Raw genomic sequence first — 12,276 nt, 5'->3', positions numbered from 1 at the left:
GGGTGGGTGGGGGAGTGGGTGGGGGAGGGTGTGGGGGACTTTTGGGATAGCATTGAAAATGTAAATGAAATAAATACCCAATAATAAAAAAAATAAAAATAAATAAATAAAAAAAATAAAGTGGAATGGCAGATTTAAAAAAAAAAAAAAAAGACAGAGGAATAGCATGAGCTTTTGTGGATAAGGAATAACCGGTTAGGATCTGGAAGAAGTTGGGGGACAGGAAAAGATATGAAAAAAATTAGGTGTATGAAATCATCGAAGAATAAATATTTTTTCCCACACACAAAGAAGCAAACAAGCAAATAACAATAGTAAAACATAGTTACTTATTGATATACTGGTTACTAGGGTGGATCTTAGAGGCTGTAGACCCACACTGAGAATGTCAGATTGCCTGGGACATTTTACTTCCAGGCCTCGTTTTTGATCATCTGGAAAGTGGGAGTTATAGTTGCCTTTGGTTATTGTGAGATCAAATCCTTGTAACAGATATAGTCACACCTGCGCCTGTGATTGCCAAACCCATGGCAACGCGATGACCCACAGCAGCTGCCGCAGATGCTCAACTTCAATAAACTCATACAGTGGCTTCCTGTGCAGGCGACTTGACATTTTCAGTCTCATGGGATGAAGATCAAAGGACTAACATGCAGCATGGGTATGTTAGACATCAGGATGCTCATGTCCTTGGTGAGATGGAAGGAACATCCAAGGATTTGCATCAAGTGCCACGCAATTTAAAATACACTCGTTAATTTTTTTCTGCAAGTGTCTAGGAAATGTTTCTCAACCATAGTTGACTATCTGTGTCTGATACCACAGAAAGCACACGTTGTAAGCTTCCCTTCTCCACTTTAATTAGTCTAGTATTCTATACAAACCATCCAGTCAGCGGTTCTGCCTACAATTAAGATGGATATTCACACATCAAGTAACATAGTCAAAACAGTTCCTCATGGACGTTCTCTGAGGGCAACTTTAGTCTTTCCAGTGGTTCTCAACATTCCTAATGCTGATACCCCTTATTACAGTTTCTCATGTTGGAATGACCCCCAAACATACAAGTATTTTTTGCTGCTACTTTGTAACTGTAATTTTTCTACTGTTATCAATCATAATATAAATACCCATTCTCCGATGGTCCTAGGTGACCCCTGTGAAAAGGTCATTCAACTCTCAAATGAGTCATGCATGACCCACAGGTTGAGAACGTCTGATCTAGATGCTCACACACAGGTGTGCCCAGGAATTGCCTCTATGCATTGAGTTGACAACTGGCCACCATGAGGACTATGTATTTAAACATTTTCTTTGGAGAAGATGCACAAAGCTGAGCAAAATGCTGTCCACAAAGGCTTGGGGAAAGAGATGGGACAATATATAAATTAGACCCATAAAAAAAGAAGGCTATGTGACCAAATACCACAGAGACTTTAGTAGAACAAGAGCTTTTATGTGTGTTAGGTGACTAGATTCATGTGGAAGATGATTTCTGAAGTATATTTTGTGATACATTTAGAATCATCTTAAACAGCAGAATCAATACACACATACTCACTCCCCCTAACACCCCCCCACACTGCTAAGTTGGAGAAGTGATGGATATGACAGTTACAATTTGACTCTTCTATAATATATGCACAGATAAAAATTATATTGTACTCCATAAGTTCTATGAGGTAGTTATCTACTAAATTAAAATCTCGGTAATAAGAATGATTTTGAGTTTGAGAGGATGCTGTAGGGAAGAGAACAAAAATAGATGGGGTGCTCTCCTTAGAAAGACATGCCATGGGCAAGGGGAAGGCCAGGAAGGCCATGAAAGGAGAGGGGCCCACAGAGGGCCCAGGAACCATCCTGGGTACCTAGAGATAAGGAACTTAGGCAAAAAGAACCTGAAGGTCCTGACAGGGAGACAACTTTACCGCCCTTACAGCTCTCTCAGTAGTTTTCGTACCATAGAGCACATTCATTTTAGTCTCTCAGTCTGACTCCCAGAACCCACAGGTACTTTTGAGTAAAGTGGGCTGCGTAATGTTGACTTGGGTCTCTACAGGGCTGAAGAGGGCAAATTGAACTTTTAAACTCAACCCTCGTCTCTCCTGACAGAGGCTCTTGTTTATCTACTGTGCACCACAGGTGGTACAGTACGCTCTTCTCATTCATTTTCAGGGACTTTCTGAAGGCTGGAGACAAAGAGAACATTTTTAATGCCGATCATTTCCCTCTCTGGTACAGAAGAGCTGCCGAGCAGATCCCAGGAAGCTTTGTCTACTCCATCCCCTTCAGCACAGGTGGGGCAGGGCACTTGCAGTTTCACTCTGCTGGCCTGGTCATTGTGGGAATTTGTGCAAATCCTGGAGGGAGCCATGGTCAGCCTTCAGTCAGTGCAGAATATATTAAGCTATGTCTGAGCCAGTGACTTGTTCTACTTCCATGACAAACCCTAATACAGTGGAGGCTTGTTTCAGCCAAATGGCACAAAGGGCATTTTCGGAAACAGGGTTGGTATTTTGCATCCTTACGGTATTTGAGTACAAACTTCTCAGTCGATTTGGTTTCAAGCCCCATGTAAAAGGAGGTTTAGGCATCCTTGGTTAGGTAGGGCCAGACCATCAACCTCAACCCCATCCCGCCAAGTGATCCACATCCTCCAGCAAAGTTTCACCTCCTCAAGGTTCCACAAACTTCTCAAACAGTACTCTCACCTGGGGACCTAGCATTCAAGCACACAAGCCTCATGGGGTGTATAGCACATTCAAGAGTCCTTCATTAATGGAGAGACTTGAACAGAGGTGGAACTTCAGCATTGAGACTTTCATAAGGAGTGGGATTTGTGGTAGCACAGCTAGGAGGCTCTTTCCTAGTCTGAGGATGTTGAACACATTCTCATGACTCTGAGCATGGATACCTACCCATGGGTAGCTTCTCATATGTGCTTCTTAGACCCCATAGTCCTTCCTTCACACTTCTCTGCATCTGATTTTCTTGTTTGACATGTCAACCAGGACACAATGAACAATTTGATTCTATAGACAACCTATGAATGATACCATTTTAATCTCATTTTTATCTTCATTTATCATGGCCCTATAAAGCAGAAAATGATACTTAGCTTGCTGGCCCTGAGTCTCCTAGGAGCCATCGAGTCTACAATAAGGGAACTGGCACTGTGGCAGACTATGTTTTCCCTAAACTGCATTGCATGTATGCTCGCATAGGTATGATGGTCTCCTTTGCCAAGTTACTTTGTAATCCTCTGTGTTTGTCTAGACTACTTATGCTTGAGGGAAAAAAAACAATTCTGATTTAATTAAAACTGTCTTTGTATTGGTTTTTACTGATCATTTAATCTGATTGTATAGTGAAAGAGGCTGACTTTATTTATGGTAAAATTATAAATAATATACAATCATAGATTTCCTGGCTACTTTTCACCTAGTTTTCTTTTAGAATCAAGAAAATCTACAACACAACCAGGTACCTGCCCCTGTGGTGAAGTCCCTTGGGTTGACCCCCCAGACACAACATGGTTTAGACTCGATCTAAGAGAAAATTCTAAATTGCCTTGGTCATGAGTTTATTCCAGTTTGATTTGCCTTGCCTGGTTCTCAGTTCAATGGATTGAATTCAACTCTCATTCATCGAGTTTCATTCTCTGAGGCTGGCACCAGATGAACATTCATCATTTGTGCTCATAATTTGTAGTTAGCAGATATGGGAACTGTTTTTACTAATAGGAAGCCAATACATGCACTATATTGTTACCACATTAATAGAGTTTGGATATCCATTGCAGTTATCTCCCTATTTAGAGTGTTTTGCTTAGAAAAATTGTCCTTAAATTTTGAAGTTTATAGACTGGTTAGTAGCTATATATCAAATCTAGGATATAGCAGTTAGCAATAATTTCAAAATTAGGTTTCAGGCAACCGTATTTACAGAGGTAACACAAGTCAGACCACAGACATTGATAAACATGTCAGGGGGTATCCACGATTACAAAGCCTACTGTCTTTAGGTAGCCAATGGTTTCAATATGAAGAACTGGACCCTCCCCAGAGCAGGTAGCATCAAGTTATCATGTTGCTTCCAGAATTAATGGTAGAGTGTCCATATTCTAGAGCATTCTGGACTCTGAACTTAGAGTCTCAGAAAAATTTACAGATGGATGGTCATGGGCTTGGAAGATTGTTCTATATCCTGGACCTCAAAATGCTTCAATTTTTCCTATGGTGAGTTTTCTTTCTACAGGAACAGTCAACAAAAGCAATGTGGTGACAGCAAGTACCTCCATCCAGCTCCTGGATGAGCGGAAATCTCCCGTGGTGGCAGGTAAACAATGATTTTGGTTGAAGATCTAAAATTTGCAGGGCTTCTGTTTGTCTAGCACATTCACTCTCCAAAGGTAGGTTTCAAATGAAGAAAAACTGCAACAGCTCTATGCAATCTCCTTCCCACTAAGGTTCTAGAGCAGGGGTTCTCTATCTGTGGGTGGAGACCTGTTTGGGGGTTAAATGACCATTTCACAGGGGAATAGCATTACATTACTTTTCATAACAGTAGCAAAATAACAGTTATGAAATAGCAGTGGAATAATTTTAAGTTGGGGGTCACTACAACATAAAATGTATTAAAGGGTCACAGCAGTAGGAAGGTGAGAACCACTGTTCCACAGGCTCCAGGAATTTCATGTAAAAGCAGAAAGCCTTCCCAGAGTTCCTGTTGACTCTGAGCCCAAGGGAGATAGGAAATGTAGTGAGAATTTCCTGACATCAGGTAAATGCTTGATTACAGGAACCTCTAAGTTGCTCATTTTTATGCATTCAGGAAGGTGATGATTGGCATGCAATGAAAATATAGGCATTTTTTTTATATATTAGCACACACAGGCTGTATTAGCACACACATGCTGAAATGTGGCACTTTCTTCAGAGACCAGGATGCATGTCCAAGTGCCAGGTTTGGGAGCAAGGGAAAGCTAAAATATTCTACAGTTAAGTCGTGGGTTGTCAAGGACAACTTTGCTCTGGCCTCTCTACTGTTCTCATCCCATCCGAGTCACAGTAATGACCTATGTCTGGCTGAAAGCTTTTGTTAGTGGCATTTGTACTGAGGGGCTGGAATCTGCCATAGCTCTCCTAGAAAGGCTTAAGAGCGTGCCTGGAGCATAGTCCATTCCTAATACATTATTTCTGGATCCATTGGTTGATGGATGGATGGTATGTGCCAAGCACTCTCCTGATCTGGACTGTGCTTACCAAAGGGAGTCATTTGTTTTTGGGCAGGCTGCCTCATGAAGTTATACTTCAGAGTGACTTTGAACATTCGTGCCTGTGTCTCTGCAACGCTGTGATAATTTGTGGAAAGGGGGGCCAGAAGGAGCAGAGGGGCGGGCCTGACTGAAGTGTTTGCTCTTTGGCTGGGAACCATGCTTTTTCCTCCACTTTATTTCTGACAGAGCCTGTGCATCATAATTATATTAGCTAGGACTGAACAATCTGAGGATAGCCACTCTGGTTATCCTTGGGCTATTGGATATGACAAGAAAGACAGCCTTATGTATTTGACCTGCAGCTTATCTTGAACTAGGAGGACCTACAATTAATCAGCCAACAGATACGGGCTCTGAGGATTCATGGCTCCTGTCTTCAAATGCTGTCACCTAATGCCTCATGCTCCTTGAGGAAAGTAGGAGACAGGATCACTTAACTCAGCAAGATTTATTTTTGCCTAAAGGAGGTCAGACTTGCTTACCTCTGGGCTGTTACAGCCAGCTAATTCTAGAGGCACATTATCTCCCGGGGGCTGGGGTCAGAGTCAACAGCTGTCAATGACATGGTCAGACCAAGGTAGTCTCTCTGGTTCAAAATTTGTCTTTAAAACCCTTTCTGTGGGTCTCTTATTCAGTGATTATAAAGGGCATTCCTGGCCTTTTCTGAAGTCACCTATTCCAGCTACCTCTGTCCATGTATAAAAGGCATGTTCAAATGAGAGTAAATGCCTGCTATTTTATAAGTGAATATGACCTTGTCTGGAAGCTGTGTATCTAAGCTAATAGGGAGTGTGCATTTGGCAAATGGTTTGCTGGTCTATTATTGAGTTACATAGCTGGCCAGAGACCACAGGCAGGTCACAGTTTGGCTCACCTTGAGGGGATAAGAAAGGCATGTCCTATTTGTTGTCTCTAAGTGTGTATGAACTGGTCCTCATGTTCAGCAGATAATGACAGAGCAAAGCCAAGAAGCAGGGCCATCTGGGGAACTGTGTTTAGTTTGGACCTTTTAAAGTTGGTGGCTGCTGACCTTCTTTTCCCTTCTATGTTTGGGAGACATGAAATAAAACAGCCTCCATTGGTTTTGATCTTGCAGACTGCTGTGGATACAGCCCCATGATGGTAGTGACCTCAGGGGGACCTTTCTGTCTCCCAAAGCAGAACAGTCCCTTTCAGCACATCCCTGGCTTCCATGGACAGTCTCAACCCTCATGCCAGTCACCAGGGAGGAGGCTCCATAGCCTTCCACTCTGTATTTTCCTCAAATTACTCATCTAGTGCTTACCACTATGAAATTCAGGGAGCCTTTTAGTTGGAGAGGCAGAGAGGCAGTCTTGTCTTGGCAGATGAAGATGAACTTGTGAGCAGGCTTCTTCCCCATTAGCAAGCCTCCGACAGCAGATGGGACACGGCCGACTGGCAGGAATTTGGGGTCTCAATGAAGTCCTTGTGTGCAGTTGAAACTTATCAGAAAGAAAAGGTGTATCACTTTGCAAATAGCTCCCAAAGACCCTCTTGAAAGGCTGCCCCTTGCCCACCCTGACCTGATATCTTCATGTTTATTAGCTGTAATGTACTCATTTGGGGGTAGAAAGAGGTTTTCTTCTTTCTTTTTCTTGTTTTCTTTTTAAAACAAAAACATTTTGATACTCATCTGTCAATGACACCTTTGAAGAAAGGCCAGTTGGAGCGGGCAAGATTCCACTTAGGCATCAGTCTCAGTGTGTAAGCAGGCCCCATCCATCTTCTGGGCCTCTGACAGTGCTTCCCAGTGCTTCGCAGCCGCCTCCTGAGACCTCTGCCAACTGTACAGCTGCCAGCAGTGTGCCTCGCTTACTTAATTGCTTTCCCAGGGCAATAGAAGACATGGCAGGGTCTACCCAGTCTCTCTAGACTCTAGAGCCTTGGAAAATCTTGTGTGCATCAAGACACTAATCCATTTCTCTGTTGTGATTAGAAATACAAGCCTTGGTATGTAAGGTCAGCTTGAATTTGCCACTCAGTTCACGGTCACGGGTCAGTAGAGCCCTAAAAGACTGAGTTGAGATTATTATTAGCTCCTTGCCTTATTTTCATTTGGGGATAACATAAAAGAACAAGAAGGAACTCCCTGGGTATGAAGACATGTAACAATGCCATGATGTGTAGGAGTGACCCATTTTCACCTTCAATTTCATTCATTCATTCATTCATTCATTCATTCATCAATCACATACAATAGGATTCCTGCTTTTGTCAGACACTTGACCTATCAACAAACAATGACTGATTATGTTCTGATGTCCCTTCCCTTCCCACCAGATGCATATATTAGCAATAATCTTACAGTTATGTCTAGAGTAAGAGATGGCTCAACAGAACACACCATCTAGCCTTATAATCCATCCCCTGGAAAACACACACACACACACACACACACACACACACACACACACACACACATGGATCACAGTAATAACAAATAAAAACATTTAAAAGTCATGTCTGTATAGGGCTAGGGAATTAAAGAGCTGAGTGATTGCCTAGAAGGTTCTAGAGATCAAAGATTGTGTGCTTTTCCTTTCTGCAACCCAAACTGTGGCCAGCTGAGGATTTAGATTGTAGTAGACACACCTGAGTGAAATGTTGTAAGTTGAATTGAGTTCATAGAAACATGCTTCTCCCTACCTTACTTATTTGCCAACTTGGAATCCATAAATTATCTAGACCATAGTGGTCATTCTCCACTGGCCCCTCAATAGGGAAGGCCAGCCTTTCTCTGAGGTAGTCTCTTCCATATAGTGTGAAATGACCTGAGAGGGTAAAACAGGCAGGGAGGTTTGGAGAGGGCCCAACATATGGCGAAAGGGACTTCTCCTTGAATTATTTGTCCTGCTTTCCTACTCACCGGCTAGACCCTGACAAATACAAACTATATAACCTTGGCTCTCATTCAGATTTCTGGAGAAAGGGTTTTTGCATGTTTATATGCTGGGGTGGGTGGGGTGTGTGCTTGTGTGGAGGCCTGAAGTTGGTGTCAGTTACCTTCTTTGATCAATCTCTACAGTATCTAAAGGTAGGCTCTTTTGTTGAGCCTGGACTTGGTGTTTTGGCTAGCTAGCTAATCAGCTCCTTCCAGGGAATCCCTGTACCTGTTATATTCCCATGTAGCTTCTACAGAGGTCCTGGAGAATTGAAACCTAGGCCTCGCACTTGCAAGGCAATAAATAAGCTTACCTGATGAACACCCTCTTCAGTCCAGACTTCTGAATTTTTAATATAATACACAATTAAATCAGAACCACTAGCACTTGCTCTGAAGTGTACATTTTAACATATCAAAATCTAAAGTTGCTCCCAATTGTGTTCCATTTAACTTCTTAAATACTTGGGAATTCCTCATAAGCAAGAGCTCTCCCAGGTATCTTTTAGGGGCTGATACATGGTACATATGTGAGAGATGTAGTCTGAGTAAGTTATTCTAGGAATACAGACTTCATAGTCCTAGAATATATAGTCACTTGCTATACAGGAGTATAGCATCAGCTGGCCAGATATAAAGTCACTGTACATAACTAAAACTCAGAGACTTTCATTGGGAAAGTTCAAATCCACACCGTAATAACATCATCCCAAATGCTGTGAATATTTTTAGGATAGAAAATTTTTTTTCTGTCTTAAGCTAATGACATATGGAAACTAAAACTTTCAGTTGTAGTGCTAGTCTGTAATATGAATATTAGTCTAGTAGCCAATCAGATCATCAGAAAAACCTAGACATTAGAGCATTAATTTATTACATTGCAATTTTTAAACAATACTTTTATTGAGGTGTGACATCTCTCAAATTCACTGCATTTAAGCTGTAAAGTTTACAGAGATTTTAGTAAAGCAGGAGATCCTGACCCTCCAGTTTGCTCTTTAGCAAGGAACATAGATTATGTTAGATCCATTCACAAGGAAAATTTGAAAATGTAGCCTATGTGGTTTCGTTTGCATAATTCAAGGCAGTGTAATGAAGGGGAAGATTTCATTTTAAACAGCTAATTAGGAAGGTGATTGATTAGCATCATTAACCATTAGCTATTGTCAGGTAAGTGCTATTTAAACTAAGTGTAGTGTGTAATATGGGCCCTCATTAGAGTTGTGTGAATGCCTCCAAACCCTTACAAGCTAACAGCCAACTTGACCTCATGTCTTTGGTGGAATCTCACTGTGAGTTAACTAGCATCCTAGGAATTCAGGGTCAGGCTTGTCACGGATAAACCTCTTGTGAAATCCCAGCAAAGGAAGTTCTTTTATCATTAAAAAATGGCATGCATACTGGAAGTAGGGAAATAGTAACGGGTGAGGAAGTGAGTTTGATCTCTAGAACCTGTATAAAAAAGCCAGATGTGGTTAGCGTGCACAAGTAATCCCAGATCCTGAGAAAGCAGGGACAGGGGAAACCCTAGGGTGCTAGATTTGACTGATAGGAGACCTTGTCTCAAAGGAGCAAGGTGGACAGTGCTAAGAAATGATATCCAAATTTGACCTCCAGCCCCGACATGTATGTGTATGTGAATGTGTGTGTGCATGTGTGCATGTATGTTTATGAGTATGTGTGTAAGTGTGTGTTTGAGAGAATGTGAGTGTGTACATGTGAGTGCATGCATGCGTATGCACATACATCTACCATACAGACATGAGTGTGTGTGCCTGTGTGTATATCTCTGTGTGTGTATGTATGTGTTTATGTGTGTGAGTGTGTGGGTGTATGCATGTGAATGCATGCCTGTGTGTTTCTTTCTCTCTCTCTCTCTCTCTCTCTCTCTCTCTCTCTCTCTCTCTGTGTGTGAGAGAGAGAGCGAGAGAGAGCGAGAGAGAGCGAGAGCGAGAGAGCGAGAGAGAGAGCTTGTTTCCACTGGTTAGACGGTATTGCTGGTATTTATTAGGTGATGGGTAAGCACAAGTTGCCCTCTGACACAGAACAAAGAATGTTCTGGTTCAAAATGCCAGTAGTTGTGAGATAGAAATGGTGACTTAAAATGAGCAGCATCATTAAACCTCTTAATAGGTACACATTTCATTCCTGATGGTGCCTAGTACTAAAGATGCACTTGTAAGCAAGTGCTTGAAAAGACAATGAAGAATGAACTGGGCAAATGCTAGTTGGCATAGCAATGAGCTCAAAGGCTGAGGGCATATGCTCAAGGTAGAATCCTTCCACTTGGTCCCTTTTCTACCCACTAAGACTACTGATGCCAACAAAGAGCTTCCCTTAGTGCTGGAGATAGAGAACCACTAAGTATTGCAGGGATGGGAAGGAGGCAAGAAAAGGAAGAATGGATGGAGGGATAGAGGGAGGGAGGGAGGGAGGGAGGGAGGGATCAGGGAAGGCAGGGAGGAAAGAAGGAGGGAAAGAGGGAAGGAAGGAAAGTACTCTTTAGAAACAGATCCAGACAAAGAGATAAAATGTGGTTGTCCGTGTCAAAGAGAAGAAAACCACTCATGTAGTGGTGAGGGTGAGGCCTCTTAACTATGGGGTAGCCAGAGAAAGAGAGACTTGAGCGGAATCCTGAATGATGAGATGTTCCTAGCATGCAAAGCTCTGTGGGAAGAGTCTGTGCAGGAAGAGGGTATTCAGAGACCTAAATGGTGATGCAGTTTGAGGCCAATTACCAGATTTTTTTTTTTTTTTCCGAGACAGGGTTTCTCTGTATAGTCCTGGCTGTCCTGGAACTCATTCTATAGACCAGGCTGGCCTAAAACTCAGAAATCCGCCTGCCTTTGCCTCCCAAGTACTGGGAGTAAAGGTGTGCGCCACCACCGCCTGGCAATTACCAAATTCTTAAGGGAAGGCATATAGACAGGCAGGTAGGTAGGTAGACCAAGAAATGGAAGTCCATATCATGTCTTTGCTCTAAATCAGTAGCTCAGAAGAGGTGCTTTTGGGGAGGGGGCATTTTAAAGCAAGATAGATGGATTCAATGTGTGTATGGGGGGGGTGGAGTTTATGTAGTAGAACTGACAACAGCAAATTTCATGGAAATGGATTAGAGATGCCCTTGGAGATTATGCTGTCCTTAACATCTGTGACAGGATGTCAGAGTTAGGACTGCCCATCAGAACAGCTGCTCTGAAAGGTACAGAAGCACATTCAGGGTTAGCACTTTAGAAATAAAAATAGTCCAAGACCAGAGAAACCAGATCCTCTGTGTTAACCCTCTAAGGGACCACTCCCAAGAGCTACAGACACTTTAAACACTTCACCAGAAGACCAACACATCATCCAGTCAGAACTCTGCAGCAGAGCAGTGACAGGTACCTGTGGCCCACAGGCTATGAGTTAACAAATTAGGCCACCTGTGTCTCAAATCCCGGGTAGATTTGCATAGTAAAGTTAGTGTCAACTAAATATTTAGAAGTGAGGGAGGAGAGGCCCTTGGTCCTGTGAAGGTTCCATGCCCCAGTATAGGGGAATGCCAGACTAGCAATGGGAGTGGGTGGGTTGGGGAGCAGGGGGGGATAGGGGATTTTTGGAGGGAAAACTAGGAAAGGGGATAATGTTTGAAATGTAAATAAAGAAAATATCTAATAAAAAAGGAATTATAATAAAAAAAAAAGAAGTCAGCAAGAGGCTGCCATCTCTCTCATTCCAATAGAGGCCATTCTTCTCCTATGTAAATGGTTTTTAGCATTCAGTGATGCTTTGGCTAGATTTCTTGAAGCTACATCCTTCCTCCCAGGTGTTGTTCTCTATGAAATCTTACCTAAGGGCATCTTACTATGATTTAGTTATATTTATTGTTATCATCATTTTAAATTATATGGATATGAATATCTGCGTGTGTGTGTATGTGCACCATGTGCATACTCTGGACCAGCAGAGGTCAGAAGACAGTATTAGATCCACTGGAACTGTGGTTACAGACAGTTGTGAGGCATGGATAATAGGAGCTAAATCAGTTGTCTTCCAGAGCAGCAAGTGCTCTTAACTTCTCTCTCCCTCTCCCTCTCCCTCTCCCTCTCCCTCTCCC

At 42.4% G+C, this 12,276-nt stretch overlaps 1 protein-coding gene across 2 annotated transcripts in view; it reads left to right on the top strand.

Annotated features, from left to right (window-relative positions):
* Cacna2d3 (calcium voltage-gated channel auxiliary subunit alpha2delta 3) overlaps positions 1-12,276 on the top strand; it is an 810,117-nt gene that overhangs the window by 665,439 nt on the left and 132,402 nt on the right. For both annotated transcript variants that reach the window (XM_021181598.1, XM_029469011.1), the window contains 2 exons: positions 2,176-2,297; positions 4,258-4,338. In XM_021181598.1, the coding sequence (XP_021037257.1) occupies positions 2,176-2,297; positions 4,258-4,338 (203 nt within the window). The remainder of the gene's footprint in view (positions 1-2,175; positions 2,298-4,257; positions 4,339-12,276) is intronic.

Source organism: Mus caroli, chromosome 14 (genome assembly GCF_900094665.2).
Source record: "Mus caroli chromosome 14, CAROLI_EIJ_v1.1, whole genome shotgun sequence".
NCBI lineage: Eukaryota > Metazoa > Chordata > Mammalia > Rodentia > Muridae > Mus > Mus caroli.
The sequence above is the reverse complement of the archived record's forward strand: the minus strand, read 5'-3'. Positions and strand labels throughout refer to the sequence as shown.